The sequence below is a fragment of the Ammodytes marinus genome (assembly GCF_949987685.1).
Source record: "Ammodytes marinus genome assembly, chromosome: 13".
Lineage (NCBI taxonomy): Eukaryota > Metazoa > Chordata > Actinopteri > Uranoscopiformes > Ammodytidae > Ammodytes > Ammodytes marinus.
Genome location: NC_137217.1, coordinates 28,401,729 through 28,422,054, shown reverse-complemented (window position 1 = coordinate 28,422,054; position 20,326 = coordinate 28,401,729). Strand labels below are relative to the sequence as shown.

The window sequence follows — 20,326 nt, the reverse complement described above, 5'->3', positions numbered from 1 at the left end:
ATTTTTTGTATTTTAATTTATTTTATGTGCACATGCAGTGTATAAATATCATCTCAAAAACACCCAATCCCCACGATTTAAATATTAATAAATACTAAATAAATACATACAGGCTTTAAAAGTACATGATAGTTGCTCCGTACACAATCGTCTTAATCCTTGAACCTCTTACTCTCCGCTGAAGAGCTGTGTCATCATCTGATACAGAAAGTCTAGCCTGCTACAATCTCAGGTCAGCATAAATAATGTCCCAAAAAAAAGTGCCTAAAAACAGAAAACAATGTCGCAAACTGATACAGTTTATAAGACCAGCCGGTGCCGCCTCATTGGCTAATAACAGCTCTATCTCATTGAGATTTCTTTAACATTTCTAAATCACCATGAAGATGAATAATAATAATACAATAAAATATAATAAAATACATAACATAATAAAAACAAACAAACATCTTATGGCACTGTGGCATAGCTTGGTATGGTCATCTCAGAGTGCAAACACACCGAAGAAAGTCTTGCCGTCGTCTGTCTCCAGCTCTGACGACTGGTTGGTCTCGGTCCACAGTGTGTCCCCTCTGTTCAGCTGGAACACTGCTCCCAGGTAAATGGCGTTGTACCATCCCTGTCCGGCCCTGTAGCTGTCCTCCTGGTGTGCTGCTGTGTTTTGACACGCCGACCGGACCGCGCTCATCAAAGACGCGTTGCCCCCTATGGAGTCCGATTGCCGCCAGATCCTGTGGCTGAGGGGCGTGAGGTGGTTGGGCTCCTCACCATCACCATTGTTACAGGACACTCTGAATGAAGCCTGGCTGTAGACAAAGTACAGGCCCGTCTGTGGGATGACGATGCGGTTGTCCTTTAGCCGGAAGCCGCCCTGAGCGAACGCCTGGCCCTGACCGTTCCTCCACTCAACCTGGTCCGACGAGCCCTCGCCGTCCTCGTAGCTACCTGGGAATCAGAGAGAGAAGAAGAAGAAGAAGTGCTGTTAGTTATAGCCCCCAAACACCTGGGGCCTATCCGAAAAGTCCAATCTCCTAACCTATAAGCCTCCTTTCCTATGCCTTAACCCCTAAACGTCATCGGGGTTAAGGAGAGATGAAAGGTGCTTCCTATCGAACATAGGAAAGGACAGCGCTGTTTCAAATGAATTCGACTCCACCTTTCCTAACCGACGTCATTGCGCGACGGCGAGTATTGCTGACGTGAGTCACTAGCGTGAAACTACACTATTCTCCGAAAATTGACTACAACAAGTGCTCGTTTGATCCATGCGTTCTTTTCATATTGATTTTAATCAGGTTGTCGCCAACAGAGTGAGAATCACTCCCTTATATCCCAATTCACATGTGGAATAAAAAGAGGCTACACTTGTGTTAATGTTGAAATGAACTGCCCCCAGTAACTTCATTAAATGTGAAGTTGGTATTTTATTTTCTTATGGTGTAAATTATGTGCTACGAAAATAACTAAATTATGATGTTGGTCTTTTATGAGTTCTTTATTATCTTAATGGGGGGGGGGGGGGTATTTTGTTTTAGCTGAATTAAATCTTCCTCTCTTCTCTTCTCCTCTCCTCTCTTCTGTTTTGCCTCTCGTTCGTATTCGTGTAGAGTCGGTAAACTCCGGCGGTGGCTTGTTGCTTTAAATCTTGCCGCCGTAAAGGATTATGGGATACCACTATCTCCTTTCCTTTAGCATAGGTTGGTCAGGAGTAACCTATGCTAAAGGAGGGTTAAAGGATGAATCGAGGCTCCTTTCCTATGCCTTTCCTAAGCATTTTGGGAATTCGGATCACCTATCCGCCGAGTACTTCCGGTTCATCTCGATAGGAAAGGAAATTTCCTATGAAAAAAAAAGTTTTCGGATAGGCCCCGGCTCTCCACTACTATGCTAAAGTGGCTACTGAGTTTGTGTTTATTCTAGCGGCCCCTTTGGACAATAGCGGTAGTGTATTTTTACGACGCCAGCTGTTGTTCCTGGGTGAACGTACCCAAACAAAGGCTTTAAGAAAAACTATGGAATAAAATAGTTCTTTGCACTGATTACATGCTGTCACATGTCATTTATGATCATCAGAGGAAAAATGAGACTGTTTCAGTAATATTTAAAAGTTCCTCGTTGCTACTTTAAAAACACAGGAGTGAATCATTGACTGTTATGTTAAAAGGAGAGTGGAAAAACAGCAACGTCATTGGATAACTTATACAATAACTTCCTTATTGTGCCGTTAACTGACTTGAGTGATACTTCTTAAACAATAGAAACATGTCACACATGGTGTCAAGAAGAGATCATGAAACCCATTGTAAGCTTTGACTCACCTTCTAAATGAATGGCTGCCTTTGCTTTGCTGCTGATGCGACTCAGCGTGACGTGGGGTTCTGAAAAGAAAAGGACACATGTGAGCTTGTTTCAAAATAATCCACATCACCCTCAACTGTATCCCACAAAACCCCTTCCCGATTTCATTTCATTAGTGATCACCCATGCATTTAATCACCTGTTTTCTCCGCTGTGTGCTTCTCGATCTGTGCTTCACTTGGGCCTGATTGCGTCTGTTGGGAGGGATGGGAAAAAACAGATTAGATATATAAACATAGATATTAGGCGACATTTTTCCCCCAAGCAAAATTCAGTATTTGAAAAGATGTCTGATCAAAGCTATATAGGCTATTCCTTACCATCATTTCTGGCCTTCCACTCCAGTACCAACCAAGGAGCAGGACGCCTCCTAAACAAAGGGCCACAACCAGAAGGGCCCCGGCCACCATCCATATTCCCCTCGTAGATGATGATTTCTTCTCCACCAAAACCACTGTCCTCTCCTCCAGAGCCATCTCCACGTCACTCGGTGCGGTCGTGTATGCCACCATGCTGTGCAACAAACACTCTGATCTCAGTCTTTTAAAACTGGGTGTGCTGTTTTAGAAAAAATATCTATACCCAATAAAACACACGTGGCTTAAGGATGCTAATGGTCTGTGTGCCTTCAGGGGTGATACTTCTCTTCTCTTTGTGATGCTGTTGTGTGTTAGAATGGAGTGCTTGCCAGAGAGCTTGTAGTATTTATGCTCCGGCAGCCCTGCTTCTGCAAAAGGGAAACTCCAGTGATGTCACACTCTGTAAGTGGAGACAGTAGTGTGCAGGAGGCAGGAGGCAGCGGTAGCAGAGCAGAGCGGACCCGGTGCCACGGAGAGAGAAGTGAGAGAGAGAGAGAGAGAGGAAGGAAAGAGAAGTCACAGAATGTTGAGTGGAGTTTTACCCCAAAGGGAGACTTGCGCTTTCAGGATGGGAAAGTGGCCCGGTGCGCTATACTTTTTGAGATGTGAAATGAAAATGTTCACAGTGTTGTAACGCACACACCTACACGCACAAACATACACACACACACACACACACACACACACACACACACACACACACACACACACACACACACACACACACACACACACACACACACACACACACACGTACAGTAAATATGTATAGTACACACACTGGGACAGACACACAAAGTCATAAACACACATTAAGTGTAGTTAAGTGTACACCCACAGACTGTAACTGCTGAGGTTCACTCATGATGAGTCCACGGCTCACCGACATTTTGAGGTCAAATCAGACCAGATGTTTTGAATGGCCACAAGAATGTGAGAGTGTGTAAACAACCCACCTGTTTGTCAGCAGAACTCCTTACTTCCACCGCCCCTCTTGAGAATATACAAGCACTTTATGGACATGCAATAAGTGGTTTATATATCAAAGAATGACACAGTCCGAGGCAGACATTTTTAAGTGTTCATAAAGCCAACAGCTATAGACTTCTTCTATGAAAACACATCTAACATTATTATAAATGTGTTTTACATATGAAATGAATTATCATTCATTGTGTGTTTGTGCTCCAGCTTTCACTGGAGGATTTATAGTTGTTAATTAATGCATGAATGAAGATCTACTTCTCTGCTTATAACTGCATCATAGTGTGTCCAATGATAAATTGGGATGAAGGCTTGATTAAGGTGTCACCTCTTTATTTTATCTTAACGGTATTAGCAGGGGTTCAGTAGTAGCAAGAAATGCATTTCAAATGACCTAAGCTATAAACTCAACGATCTACTTCATGACCACGATAACATATTACACAGAACCTTTGTTCTATGCCAAGCCAAACAACACCAGATAAGAGGTAAGAAACAGATATGGTCAAACAGAAGCACAATTATTAAATTACTTGTAAAATATCAACCTATATAACCTCAGCTAAAACAATGCAATGTGGTATATTTTCTATGGTTTAAATATACATATATATTGTAGAACCCATATTGTGAACTTTGGATATTTTTTTTTAGATATGAACATAAAAACTACCTCAGTCTCAAAAGAGAAAAACCTGTGACAAAGTGAAACTTGGCAGCTCTCTCCACTCTGTTTCAGAACTGTGGGTGGTGGTGATGCAACGCAACAGGTTCAAACAACTCAACCAACTAGCTTTTACACTTCTCCTTATTGGCCACATGTTTCTGCCACCGGGTTTCACTTTCTTCTTTGACTTTTTTCAAATGTTTGAGACAGTATATAGGCCGACTTTCAATTGCGTGGGCTTTTGGCAACACATTCCTAAAATGTCCAATGAGTTCAGTTTTCATTTGGCTGTGTTGTTTTTTTTTAATGGCAGCACTTTCTAATTCACTTTCCCCTTATTGTATTGTACTGATTGCTCTGTTTGTTTGCTCAGGGCGCACTGGGGCTGTGAGTGAATTGTGTGTTTGTGTATCTTGGAAAAATGTCAGGGCTCAAGTGCTGCGACGCTGAATATTAACAATGTAGTTTAAAGTGTGTGTGTGTGTGTGTGTGTGTGTGTGTGTGTGTGTGTGTGTGTGTGTGTGTGTGTGTGTGTGTGTGTGCGTGTGCGTGTGTATGTGTGTGTGTGTGAGGGTGAAATATAGGCGGTGAACTCGCGCATCTGTGTCAAGCTCTTTGACTGTCTCATTCCAATATGCAAAACACAAAACGACCGCAAGATGTTGCAGGGTGATATCATGGGCACATTCATCATTATGCGTCCCACATGACACACAAACAATCAAATACATGCAACGCCTTCTCTTCCTCCCGTTCACTCACCCACAAGGCTTTATTCCTTAGAAGAATCATCAGGTGCAGCTGATCAGTGGGCTAATACTGTACAGGAGGCCCATACGCAAAATATAATCCCGACTTTATTATTTCAAAACAACACGGATAGGGGTTTACAATACATTGGTGACATTAGTTGAATACATGTCAAAGTAAAAAGGGTGTCAAATAAAAAATATCAGATTAGATTTTTTTTGTGTGGGGAGGATATTAATTAGCTCAAATGTAAAAAAAAGAAGAAAAAAAACTCTGTATCTGAGTGTATTGGAAAAGTGTGTGGGCACCTAAATGGTGAAACAAATTCTGGTCAAGTGAAAAAATTGTCATACTAGGGGATATTTTATGAGAATGAATCGTAAACCCTTAGCGACATATAAGGTCACGAAATTGAGGACAGTAAGACATGATCTGAATCACAATACGACTTGTTTAAAAGGGAACCTGCCAATCTTAAAAACAATGGATGGACATAGTAAAAGGGATATGTGATCGGATTTTTTGTAAATGTCCCCTTAGGATCAAGGGTGAGACCTTAAAAAATTTGGGAAAAATCTTGCAGTGTAGGATTCACCTTCACTGACAACAAGGATAACGCTGCCATGTCTGGCTCTGGACAGGAAGAAATATAGCCTATACTAATACAATAGCTATAAATAAAAAAAGTGACAAAAAAAAGTCAAAAACAATTCCATGATATAGGACTGGATGTGCTCTGCCATTACCCACTGTCTCATAAACAGTCATTTTTTATTATCATGCTGCACAATCTGCCGAGCCTCTCCAAGCTGACAAAAAAAAACAACAGACTTTCCCAGTCAGAGGTCATTTGTAATATATAACTCACAAAGCACCGCCGGCTTCCTCCAAGAGACAAATACCTCTTTTCATGGAGCCCGAGGGGGGAATATAACTCTTGTAACTTAACCTGCCTAGTTTGAGCCTTCCATATCTGGGTGCCCTTTTCCTTTTCCCTGTGAGTGTGACTGTATCATTATCAAGTCCTCTCTCCTAATCGTGTGGTGACATATTCCCCACATGTACCCAGCCCACCTCCCCCTCTATGATATCACTTTGAAAGAGCCCTCTTTTGTTCTTTTGCTGATTTTTGCTCATGGATTGCATCATGAAATCCCAGGATTGTGAAGTCACCAGGCAGGCAGTGGAGCTCACCAGCAGAGATTTAACCCCCAGGGCAAGGAGGAAGGAAGGGAAGGGAGGGAGAGAGGGGAGGGCGGGAGGGAGGGAGGGGAGAGAGGAAGTGTTTGAAGGAAGTTGTTGAAGGTGAAAAAAAAAATATGATGTGTTTATGCAAAAGTAGTTTCATGGGCCTGGTTGGTGACACAGCGACACAGGTGCGAGTCTTTTGAAGAAACACAAAAAACAAAATCCACATCGCAAGGTTTGAGCTTTCCGTCTCATCATCCTGTCTGTTGGTTGTTGCCGTGTGTGGGCTCAGAGGGAGCTGTTGATGTGTAAGGGAATAAACTGGGCCAAAATGAGGTTTCACCACAGATGCAAGGTGGCTTCCTACTCCTACTAGACTGTATAGTTTGGCGGCCCACAAACCTCCGTTCACCTACTGTTAGGTGTTTCACCTTCTTGTTTCCCTACTGTTTATGTGTCAGGAGCTTATCGGAAAATAAAACAAACAAACGCTGGTATCGAAGATATCGCTGCTTATCTGAATCTGGGTTATGCATTATCATTTTTAAACCATAATTAGCCTTTTCCAAACTCTCTTTAGATCCATTCTATTTTTAAAGGATAATAACGGTTTATAATTCCTATCTATTATTATTCCCTTTACAGTCCTGTTTTATACGCCTAATACACCTTTCCAAGGCATACCCAAAGTAAATAGTAAATGTTCTTGGACCATTTGGTATACATTCATTGGGTTGGTCTTTATTAAAATGTAGCAATCGGACATTTTTCACCCAGCAGTCAGAATCCCTGTAAGTACTACAGAGTAATTACAGTTTGAACACACTGACGTGGAAAGGTTTTATTTCTGCTTCAGCCATTTTTTTGCACACACCATGGGACCACAGCCCAAAGACTAACCAACTCAAAGTTCAATTTTGAGAATGACATCCCAGAAAATGAATGTTTAACACATTTTAAAGCAAGTTAAAGCTAACCTGCTATCATGTTGAATGACCACTAACATCCTTGCAGTGTATTACAGAACATATCTCCATTTGTCCACCAGAGGCCCATGGACTTTCCCCGTGTCCACACCTGTAACTTCCCTCGTCAGCTCTGCACTCACCTGGCTAGACCCGCCCACACCTGCATCTCATTGACTGATCATCCTCACACTACACTGGCCTCATTCACTCGTCTCACAGTGGAATACTCCGGTAATTATTTTTTAAATTATTGTCGCCTCTCCATTTGCCTGTGAGCTATATCTGCCTACTTAAAGGTGGAGTCAGTGATTATGGAAAAGCTTGTTGTCAAAATAATTCCTCCCCCTTAATAGAATTCATACTGTACCTGCCTTCCTGCCTGCATATCAGAAGCAGAGATTTTAGTCAGTAAATGAACTTCTGCCTTAAGTGTCTGTGCTTGGGTTAACTCCCTGACTGCCCCACTAACACCAGCGTACGAACGATTTAATGTCATATTATTTATCCTCACCTTGTGGGGCTCAGTGAGTAAAGTTAAGGAACCACAGGAATGTCCTTTTAAGGAAAACAACTGAATTAGTCACATACGGAAAAATGCCCCAAGATGACAAATGCTTACATTGAAGTGACAAAGCCCTCTAAGGTTGTGCGTCTAGTATTGTGACCATGACAATGCAAGGCTACTTAACTCAAACCACGTTTCCGTAAACACGTTTCCTGTCGATCTTTTTCCTAAAACTTAAACAAAACCTCCACCAGAAAGTAAAGCGTTTTGTAACTACTCAATACTTTTGTCGATTGTATGTATACTGTATGAAGATATTAAGAGCAGCTAACAATACTACTAACGATAATGAATCACTAGTCAAAACATTATGACGCACAAACCATCAGTTTAAACAACTTTTGATTTCAACCGCCAATACAAATATGTGCCTCTGTGACTGCACTTTGCAGTGTGACTAATCTATACAGTATACTGTTCAATAGGATCTACTCTCTATGACCTTTTGAGGATTTGCAGTGCAAGCTCTTTCTCAGTTTCAAATCGAAGCTTGGCCTTTTCGCAGAAGTCGGAGGTGAGGTGTCTCGCCAAAAGGGCATCCCGAATGTATTTTTTGAGCGGAGGTAAAAAAAAAAAAGCATGTGCAGTCAGATTTTTTCCCTGCTGCTGGGGATTCTAATGTCACATTCAAGCACTATAGGTTCACTTCTGTTATATTCAGGGCACCAATTCCTGCTTTTTATAAATGTGTTTGGTTCGTCAGTCGATTCCTCCTACACGCCAGTTGTCTTGATGATCTTTGCGATTGCACAATTTGACCTTTATTGGAAACAAAACAACAGAATTATTTGTTTTTGGTTTCGTCTCTCTCTCAGTGATGGAGTAGCTTTCAGTTGGTGTCACTTAATTTATCCAACCCTTCATCATGCTGGAAGCTGAAAATACATTATACCAAACTTCTCTGAAAACTTCTCTGAAACTCACAAATTACAGCAGAATTCTAACGAAAAATATCCTTTTCATTTAAAAAAGTAAAAAACACTTTTCCCACTTCATATTTGCACACTATCACATGATGAAACAGGTGGTTTAGCATAAGCACGCACATGTGACTGAAAGTACAATTAATTTCACCAAAACAATATGCTCACTAGAAATCAGGAAGTTCCTTCTGTCAACATGATTTAAAGTCAGATGATGAACATTTAATGACATCATCGCTGACAAGACGAGGAAGTGTTGCACACACACACAAACACACACACACACACACACCCCCCATCCCCCTACCTAACAAAAATGTCCTCTATCAGTGTTTACTCTCACGCAATACTAATAATGCAAATGCTGATGCACTATACATTCACTTTCAGTATTATTACCTTGATGCTGCATAATGTTAAACCACTGTGGTGACTTCTATAGCTGTTTTAAAGAAAAACCTCAACCTTGACTAGTTAGTTATTTTTTTATATATTTTGATTTGTAATTGTTTCTTATGTGACCTTGCTGCTGTAGCACAGTCATTTCCCTCTGGCATTTATACATTGCTCATATTAATCCAAGTCAAGTCAAGATTTTACATCAAGTATTGAAGCAAAAATATGTTTACTATTTAATGTTCTGTTTTTAAAACAATATATTGGTGGAATTTACATTTACTCGTACTATATGCAATAGTTTGGTCTTAAAACAAAATTAGGTATTCTTATGTGTCAACAATAATCAAAAATAAATCAATAACAAGCACACTGCCACCCCATGAATACTTTTACATTTGATAGTATAGGTTCATATTGTTAATATGTTGGTTTTATTATTACAAGTATGAATGCTTGACTTCTAATGGAGTGTTTTAATATTAAGATGTTTCCACTTTTAACTAACAGTTTTCTACCCCATGCATTCCTGCAACATTGGCACCCTAAAAGAGGAGAGGTGTAAAAAAGTGTTGGCATATAAAAAGTTTAATTCAAAATATTTACTGCTTTTATTGCCTCACTCAACTTGTTAAGGAGTATGGGGAAACAAGATTAACAATAAACTGGCAGTAATTGTAAGTAAAAACATGAATTAATAAAAGCCAGGAAAGATGATTGTAATAACACAGAAGACCCTGTCAGAGGTAATGTGATTATTTGGTTTACAACCCTTTTAAATAAAATATTACCATTTGCCTGTGAGCTATATCACGATTAGAAAGAGATGCTGAACGCTCAGAACAACAAGGAATTAACCTGAGAAATGTTAACGCAGACTATCTGATGCTTTCACTCTCTATTGAATTCTTAATGTTAATCTCCCCTTACCTTATTTCCCTATTTGTTATATTTTCTTTAGTATTTTCCTTTTAAATATTGAATCAGGTTTTTCTTAGCATGAAGCCACAGGCAAATGTATTTCTACACACATAGACTAGAGCATCAATGTCTCTCTGTGATACTCACTATGTCGTCAGAGCCCGCAGTAATGACAAGGCTGACAAACAATCCTTCCAGAACTACAGAGGGCAAAGGAGAACAAAGGAACGAGTGTTATACGAATGTGTGAGGAACTCAGCAGCCTAAAATACCTGTGTGTGTGTGGGGGGGGGGGGGGGGTTCTTTAAATCTATTAATCATGATCTTGAAGAGGCCCACAGTGTCCACAGGTTGCATTAAGATTGATAAGGGGAAAGTTAAGTGTTGGAATGTCTGCTGCGTCACAGAGTCTGGACTCCAAATCCTATTGTAAGGATAAATTATCTCACTTATCATTTTCTCTTTACACTAATTATAAGACACACTGTAGGTGGTGGGGATCTGTTCAAGTCTTAACATGGAAGATTGAAGACATCTTGGGAAAGTGAGGACAGTTTGGACAATGTTAAGGATGAATGGCTTTACGGGTGGCACAGGCCGCTTGGATGAAACGTAATGGTGTTTCATAAAGCTCGAGCAAAGGTGAACATTTGAACCTTTCGAACACTTTGGTTTATGACCAGATATCCTCAAATGAATTCCATCGGCCCTATATGTCATTCAAACGTAGTTCTAATTGGCAAGCCTTTGCATGCCAATGCCTTAATCTAAAATAATTAGTAGTATATGAATGCATATGTGAATGGTAATGTGGGAATCTCCCTTGAAAAATAATCTACGGTCTCATTGGGATTTACCTGTATAAATAAAGTTTCCATTTCTTTATTTTCTTTGTTTGTGCATTATACCTGCTAAATATACCTTGCATTGTGTGCATTAGATTGGTAGCAGAAAGCAGTGTACTATAAGGGAGTGATTGTAGAAGCAATCATTGTCATTGTGAGCATGTTTGCATTCAGCTCAAAGCCAAGCTCAAATGTAGATTCCTATTGATAGAAGTACAAACATGTTTTGACAATTTTATTATGTAGATTGTATTCAAACAATTAGGAAGGACTCACATTAGCAGTTCCTATGCTCATTGGATTGATAACGCTAGTTCAGTTCAAAATCCAACTTTATAATATAAGGGGATTTTAAGAACGACACGTACAATATTTACTGTGCAGGGAATTGCTGTGGTTCCTTTAGTGTATTGAAGGACTGCAGTGCTATAAGGCCAGACACACGGACAGAGAGGTGCATTAAACATTATGTATGAGCTTTAGCCCTACACTCAATATTGAGTCTAAGTATAGTACTAGCACTTTATTGCCATAGAGGCACTAAACTTTCTCCAAGCAGTCTGATCAGAGGGCGCTTCGAATTGTCAATCTGGATGTGTCATAAAGGGGAAGCAGTGTGGCTGATATTACACCAAATATGTGGCTTCCTGTTTTGCACCTGCTAGCTCACAGTGTTACACAGCTGTGTATTGTATGTGTGTACAGTATTAGCCTCAGGGCCAATAAAGTGAGTAAGATCAGTAATTTCAATTTTTTTGCTGGCAGGGTTTTTTACCAATACTCAGGGTTTCTCAGACATCTGTGGTCTTTGTGGTTTAGGTTAAATAAACTGATGACGAGATGTATTAAAGTTGTGTTATTGCGTCTGTGAAAATAGTGGTGGGTGACAGATTCAATACACACTCAGTACGTGCAGTTCTGGCACCACCGTGTGTTCAGCTGGCAAATAATAAGTCAGTAATAGCTTTCAAATAATTCATTTTTTATTCCATCCACCTCCCCTTCTTAAAATCAAATCAAACCAAAGCAAAACAAAACTTTCATAAATTACACAAGAGCATAACATATAACCCTCTAGACATTCACAGTACACATTCATTTACAGGCAGTGAGCTCAAACATACATTTACAAGGCCGCCTAACGGCACACAATTTCAAGATTTAGAACAGGCTGGCATACTGAATAGTAGGGACTTGAAAGTATGCCACAAGGGAAGAATATGTGTGTCCAAACTAAGTCAAAAAGATATAAAGAAAATACCCTTTTTATTAAAATGTATTTCGGTTGGTGAAATAGTTAAACCCCTCCAAACCCTGCCTGATGGAGCTTTCAGCATATTAGTGTTCCAGCTTGAACATAACTGAATCCCTGTGACTTTGAGTATTCTGTTTTTGGCCTAAAGCTGGGGTATATGATTTCTGATTGGTCGAAGTGAACATGAGCGGTACACTTTGACCAATCAGAGCGATTCGCCGTTCTTATTGGCTGTTGGGACTGTCCATTCACCTTGGCACCGACATTGTTGGTGTAGATTGTGTCAGGGAGGGACCATAGGGGAGGGACCAAAGAGAACAAGTGGAGCGGTTGAGGTATTTGGATTTGAATCTCTATCCCAACTGCTATTTTCTCCCCAAATCATATACCCCAGCTTTAAATACTGTGACAATACCCAGCTGATGGGAAGCTTTTGTTGGGGGACACATCAGTGCATGGAGACCTGCAGAGCTATTGAAGCTGAAACGCCCCCCAGAATGTGTCTTCATTTCGAAAAACACCTGTGATCTCTATGCTGACGCTGTCGTCCTCCTTCAGGCTGACAATGTTGGCCACCCACACGGAGCCCTCTGTCGGGTTGGGAAACGTCCCCTTGACCAGTGTCTTCTCTCCTCTGCCCTCTATGGCGTTTCTCTTCAACCTCACACACTTGCTCTTCTGATCCGGCTGGGGGAGCTTGCTGAAGGTAACCTGGGCGTAGAGGAAGTAGACGCCGGCCTCTTTGAAGTGGATGGAGTTGTTGCGCAGGACAAGGGAGCAGCCGTCACATTGGTGGGAATGTGCCCAATCGGTGTTGTCCAAAACTGTGGGAGATATGATATAAACATCTGTTTAGTTGCTGAGGTATGAACAAAGGTTTTAAAGGAATGCTTCACCCATACGGAACCGCCATTCTATCATTATAAAATCGCTATTATAATATAATGAATGAGGTTTTTCTTCACTCAGTCTTCCCTTGGCCCAGCTGTCATGTTAATCCCAACACTTAGACAGTGAGACCATAAAACACTCGTTCTGCCTTTTCTCAGGCTAGGATTTCTAAAATGTTCGCACATTTACACTACATAGGATCTCAGAGTTCAATACATCTTCATATTTCCACCGGTGAGTAGGGCTTTAAGCTCACCCATGAAACTTAAGGCAGTGACATACGAGAGGCAAGGTAACAAAGCTGATGATCTCCCAATTAACGGGACTCATTTCCTTCCATAGAAGTGGGCTCAACATCCCCCTCACAAGCTGAGGATGTCTGTTGCAATGGGCTGTAAGTAATATATACATTAAAGCCCACATTACAGCTCCGCTTCGGTTTTGTTGAGGTTTTTATGAACCCATTTCACAGGGGGAAACAGGCAGTGTGGTGGGAGGAATGCAATGTGTGATGACAGGAAACATGACAAGGCTATACTGTGTGTCTCTCTTGAAAATGTGTGTTAGCCTGACTTTGTGTGAACGCAGACGAATCGTGTGTGAATGAAGTATAAATTATACCCCTTGTAATAGCTGCCAAACTGGAGAGTGACAGATGTGCTGTTTACTGTTTAAAAGTAGATACAATGCTAGAGCAACTTTTTATAGGAAGAAAACAGAGTTTAAAGACACTTTAATGATTGGTTTCAAACGAGCGCACAACATTAAATATTCATGACTTCATTTGCAGTTAAGTTAAAGAACTCGTCTTCGGTTGTTATCTTTTAAGAGTTTAACATTCACTGATGCATGGTGAATGCAACGAATACACATAAACACAAGACTTTACATTGTGGTCCCAATCCACTTAAGAAAAAGCAAATGCAATAAGAACAAAACTGCTATAACTCTGGCAGAAAACTGTGTGTTCATGTCGGATCACATTTGCTTTATAGCAGGAAGCTGATTCAGAAAATGCATCTTAAGGGCTTTTAACCGGAAAATCAGGGTATAGAGGCGTGCTACAATACATGATCTGAACGGGTTTTTCAGCAAAAATCTAAAATAAATAGTATTAAAAAGTATTGGGGACTACTTAGACCATATACAATTGACAGAAAGGTGCATAATATGAGACCTTAAATGAGGAAAATTGGTTGGACCCAGACAGACCCATTGAGATCTTCTTCAGTCTAAAAATATCAGCTTAAGAATTCAAATCAGCGTGTGACTTTGTAGTTATTTCTTCTCTTGTGAACCCCCTCAATCTGTCCCTGTGCTTATGTTTCTGTTAAAGACATCCCACGTTTCTCAGAATGACTTTCAGCAGCTCCCTGCACCCGGCATCTGGAGGTGTTAGAGTGTGGCGGTATGGTCTTAGGCAGTAGAAGCATAATGACAGTGAGAGAGATCAGTAAAGAGGGAGAGTCAGGCATTGTGCTCAACACACATGTAATTTGGGTCAGTTGAGACTTCTCAGTGTCTGTTTTTAGTTTAGTTTTGATGTAGTCATAAATTGGTGTAAAATGACATGCCTCAAAAGAAGTCACTCATTTTTAAATCTATAGGCTCTGACCAAAACCTGACAGTATTGATAGTTTATAGCTAAAGCCCCCTGTAAACCCAATTCCACAAAATCCTTCTGACTTGCCAATCCTTTTAACCGTCATTCGGGGAGTTAGTTGCAGGATAGTAAAGCATCTACGGATAGTATCTGAAAAGAGTCATGCATATTTATCAATCCAAAATGTTAAGATATTGTCATTTAAGTTTGATAAGCTTTACAGGAATTTGGTTTTAGATGAGGCGGGCTATGCTCTGACACTACAAGTATTTTGAACCAATCATAGCAGTTAGTATCTGTTCTATAAAAACAATGACTGTTGCCATGGAAACCATTTTTTTTTACTGCCACACTCACACAGTCCTGTCAAACGGTCTAGACAGTTTTGACAAAGTTTTAAAAATATCAATAAAAATGTATTTTCAATTAGGTATTTTGTAAAAGCTTATTAAGACACCCAACGTTGAAATCATATATTGATGTGTAACTATCTGAGACCAAGAGGCTGTTTCAGTTGTCATTGTAAATATCTCATCTTGACATCTCATTAGGCTATTGACGCTTGACCGCTTTATCAAAGAACGCTCCCTGCAGCTCTCTGAAACATACAGCACAATATGATATCTTGCATCTCATCTTTATGACACATGAATGTGTTAAGGAGGTGATAAAAATAGTTCTGACTAATAAGCAGAAGGGGATGTTTACTTACTCTTAGTCAGTGTGATGTATGAGGGGGAGGATCCTGAAAAGTAGTGACATCATTTGGATGTTATTCACTGATGCCATAACGGTGGGAATGTTAAGAGTACATTCTACATCTGCAGTTCTCCCACTTATATATTTCACTTGCATTGGCATTCATTTACAATGGTTTCAAATGAGATAATGTAGAGATTATATTGTCAAATGAACTAATTTACCGGATGTATAGGGAGCCACAAAAGTTCCGCCTGCAAAAGAAAACATTGGAGTTAATTCAAGCTTCAATCATGTAAATGTGGTTTATTAAAATAAATCAAATAAAAAATGTTAAAGGCAAGGCAGTGAAACTCGACATCTGATTCATTTACCTGTTGGACTGACACTATCCGGCTTCAACGTAGAGACTTCTTCCTGGAAAAAAAAATAATCATCATCATCCACATCTTCACCATCCTTTAACTGGCGAGACAGAGCTACAGACTACAGTGTGAGAGGGTTTGACAAGTCAGACATATCTTCCTCAACCAGTAAAAAACCAATATACTTCTTTAATTTAAAAAAAAGTTTCAAAATGGGGAACCACTCTCGTTTTGCATAATACAGCAGCACAGTTGCAGAATAACCGGAACACCTGCATAATATAGACTGAAATGGGGAGACAGAGAGAAAGGGGGGATGACCTGCAGTAATGGTCCACGGGTTATTTTTTACCCGCGACCAATGCAATGAGGGCCGGGGCCAATATTGTACGCGCTCTATCCACTACGCCACCGGAGCCCCGCTATTAAGTCATTCTTATATAAAATGTAATGAAATAGACCAGGCCTGGAGCAGCGAATAGGAAACCTGAAGGTAATATTCTCTGCTAGCGGATGTACTGACCTCAGTTGACTTTGATTTGGTTGAGGAGAACAGTGCTGCCATAATCACCATGGCCACAGTGAGGAGTCCACACCACACCTGCAGCAGCAGGTACTTATGAGAGCACCTCGACTGACCCTCCATTCTGTCAAATACACACACACACACACACACACACACACACACACACACACACACACACACACACACACACACACACACACACACACACACAATAGACATTAGTTTAGTCGTATACAGTATTTGAAGGAGATTGCATTGGTAGTTGTTGAGCATCATTCGTAACATTTCACCAACCAATTGTATTAATGACATCTGGTGCAGCTTCACAGCAAAGTCCATTACACAGTGGTGGAAAGTAACTAAGTAGATTTACTCAGATAGGGCATTTCAGGACAAATACGCACTAGTTTTAATTAATTTGTGAGTATTTACATTTTTACAACTTGATTCTACTCATCTACATCTACATTTCTGAATGAGATGTTGTGCCTTGTTTCCAATATGTCCCCCTCCCCCCCCCTTTGCAAAATGTGCTATAAGTCTTTATGCGTCCCCTATAGCCACATTTCAGATGTCAGTGAGTTTCCAGCAGTTCCACATGAGAGAGGTCTAGCCTCTTAACTTCTCAAATGGTTTCATGTGATAAATAACCAATTCAGGGGCTTAAAGGTTTGGGTTTTGAATGACAGACACTTGACATATAGTTCGGGTCAGTGGCATTTTAACACTCACTGATAAGCTTCCGTATATGTCACGACAATACAAAACCAAACAAAACCACAAACTATACACTGACATGCCACTCTCATACAACTCCCACTGAGGTAGAATCCAGGGGGAAGCAGCAGCAGCAGGTGACTAAGAGTTTCACACTGTACAATGTGTTCAATACAGCCAGTCTGGGATCTGTTCGGGCAAGTTCCTCAGTTTTTCAGTAGTATTCAGATAACTTACATAGAAGTGCAAGTGATCAAGTATAAGCAGGTAAAACATACTCCATAAGATTCCTGCATTTGAAATCTGACTCAAACTACATATGTATCATCAGAAAAGTTAACTCAAAGTATCAAAATAAAAGTATTCCTTTATTGGATTTTTAATACTGAATACAGCTATGTGTAAGCAGCATGTTACTGTTAGCTCTTTAAGGTGGAGCTAGTTTGAACTATTTTACATACAGATGGGTAACTGAGTCCAGTGGGTCACAAAGCTACTCTGAAGGGCCATGGAGCATTTAACGAGAGAAGAATAAAAAAAGCAAAGGTCTGATAGACGAATGAAACATTGGATGATTTTATGTCTTAAACAGCTGCGTCACGATGATTCTGCGTAATTTTCAGTGGCATGGTTTGCATTCCAAGCACACTGCACTGCTATTACATTCGGTACAGTATGTGATGTATGATGAGCAGTTGACGTTCCACATTTTTAAGGTGATACAGTATGGTGGTGGTGGAGGTGGTTTGTCCTATTGTGTTTTTTTTTTCAATTTTTCCAAAACATGTAATCATTTCCTGAATACCACAGAAATACTGCAATGATAGATTAATCATAATGATAATAATAATGAAAATCCAATCCTGGAACACCTGTCTTCCCCATCTTGGCATACTGCCATTGTTTTGGAACTATACAGCATCTCAACAGTTTTGTCTCAGACCAATGAATAAAAAAATAGGATATCAAAAGAATGTTAAACAATATTCTAAAAAAGAATTTAACAGAAATAAATTCGGTAACACTTTAATATAAGGGTACATTGATTAACTGTAATGAATGCTTAGTTGGTGCTTTTAACGGTTAGTTAATACTATTTAAGCATTACCTTACTGTTAGTGTTTAGTTATTAATGGTTAGTTAATACGTGGTTACTCATTAACTTTGCTTAGTTTACTAGTGCTCAGTTAAGCATGAACTAAGCATAACAGTTAGTTTATACTTAGTTAATGTTTATTAAACATTGTCTTAGCATTAAGTAACAGTCAGTTAATGATAAGATAATGTTTATTAAGCATTTACAAAGCATTAACTAACAGTTAATTAATTAATTGACCCTTATTGTAAAGTGTTACCATAAATCCAATCACTAAATCTGGACTGACCTGTTGTGTGTTGCACTCTCAGTGTCCAAAGTCATCTGCAGCTTCTCTCTCAGAGTCATGTCAGTCTGGCTGAAAGGGTTTTCCCTAATGCATGGGCTTATAGTGGTGAGAGTTGAAGAGAGAGTTTTTTTTCCCCTGTGTGGTGGCTAAACAGAGGGGAGGAAGGAGGCTGCGGTGTAGGTGTAGGTGTAGGTGGCTCCACTTGTTGATGGCAGCATGTATTGCTTTGCCGGCCCGAAACTGAAAAGGACCACAACTGGGATGGATTTTGTTTTTATTGTAATGAAACTAAAATAAATTTTTATATGGCACAACTTTGATGTTGGACAAATAGTCGCTAAAAGTGAGAGCATGATTAAAGCATTTCGACAACAAAGTTTAAATGTGTTGATTTGTGTGTGTGTGTGTGTGTGTGTGTGTGTGTGTGTGTGTGTGTGTGTGTGTGTGTGTGTGTGTGTGTGTGTGTGTGTGTGTGTGTGTGTGTGTGTGTGTGTGAGTGTGTAGTGCGGCCCTTCACTGACACATTCATGTTTGCCGTGGGTGGTCTGTGATTTCCCACGTTTATAGGTCACTTGAGTTGTATACACCCAAACACATATGACAGGGACTTTTTCTTCACAACATGCATTTGATCTGAATGTAAGGTGTGATGAGGACGTACACCGCACACTCTCTCTTGGTTCAATGCAGCATGCTATATGGCATCCCTAGTGAAATGCTGTTGCCTCACTCTGTCTCCCTCCAACGTCTGTTTTCTGAATGAAAGACTCAGTGTAGACAAAATATCAGCTGTAGGTGCTTACAGTGGTACATTTCAAGTTGATATGGTCCAGAAAATAAATAATTCAGACATTTTCTTTGTGTAACTTGTGTTCTTAGTCAATTATGGTACACATTGCACAAAAGCGCATCTACTGCTACTTGGATGTTGGAAGTTTTTTGGTATGAAAAATTAACATCAATGGCCTTAGTCTCTTTTAAGAGAACAGCATAAGTATGATAAGTCACATATTTTCTGCATGTACAACTCGGTAAATACAGTAACGGCTAAACATACAGTAGGTTTGCATTGGTTGAAGATTTAAAGCATAAAAGGTTAAGAAAGCTCCAAAACTCTCATACATACATTTAGAAAATCCAATTAAAGTTCAATACAGCTTACGTCTTTCCTTGATGAACTAATTATATGCTGCACTCAGTAAACTGCACAAATGTTATCATACTAGAAGGGTTGATTTGATCATATCTTGGTATCTACAAAAGTGGAACTGGCAAGGGATTTTTTTATGTTATTTAAACTTAAGGGGACAGAGTGAGAAGAGTGCCACATAAGCACCATGTCTGTGTAAAGTCCCTTCCATGAATTTAACCCCAGATATAGGTACTGTTCATGTGTGTTCAGTTTTGTTGCAGGTTTTTTTTAAACAGTCTTTCAGTTTCTAACCAAAACATATCATTTAATTGGATCTTTCATAACCAGTGAAGCACATATTACAATTAAACTTTGTACAATGACATGTAGATGTTTGTTGTGATGATTAATGTAATTTAGTTAATGAAATTCTACATAGCCTACGTTGTTATTTGAAATGTCCTTATTCTTGGGTCTGGATGGTATCTTCATAACAGAAAGTGATTGTTTAACATAAGACAACAGTCCGAAGTCTAGATGGATATTCGGAGCTATTATCGTTTCTACTTTTCAAACAGGCAATTACACAATTTTTCTTAAAGAACTCTCAGACGAAGTCATTGGGGAAAAAATCTGCAGTATTCTGTGTTACTGATACTAAATGCATTTGTTTTCCACCAAAATATCTGTTAACACACGGTATAATGTAATATTAATTACATTTATTTATTTTTATTGTCATATTTAGGCACTTGCTGCACCGTTAAGGTTAGGATGAGGGAAATATTGTGGTCAGAAAAAGTCCACAGTGGCTTGAGGCAAAACCAAA

At 39.8% G+C, this 20,326-nt stretch overlaps 1 protein-coding gene across 1 annotated transcript; it reads right to left on the bottom strand.

Annotated features, from left to right (window-relative positions):
* Positions 1-484: 484 nt before the first annotated feature.
* On the bottom strand, positions 485-2,870 carry tnfb (tumor necrosis factor b (TNF superfamily, member 2); the record flags this gene model as incomplete). Its single annotated transcript, XM_080039256.1, has 4 exons — positions 485-945; positions 2,319-2,378; positions 2,498-2,552; positions 2,679-2,870. 4 exons carry the CDS (start codon positions 2,868-2,870, stop codon positions 485-487), a joined length of 768 nt encoding a protein of 255 aa, XP_079895382.1.
* Positions 2,871-20,326: the final 17,456 nt, after the last annotated feature.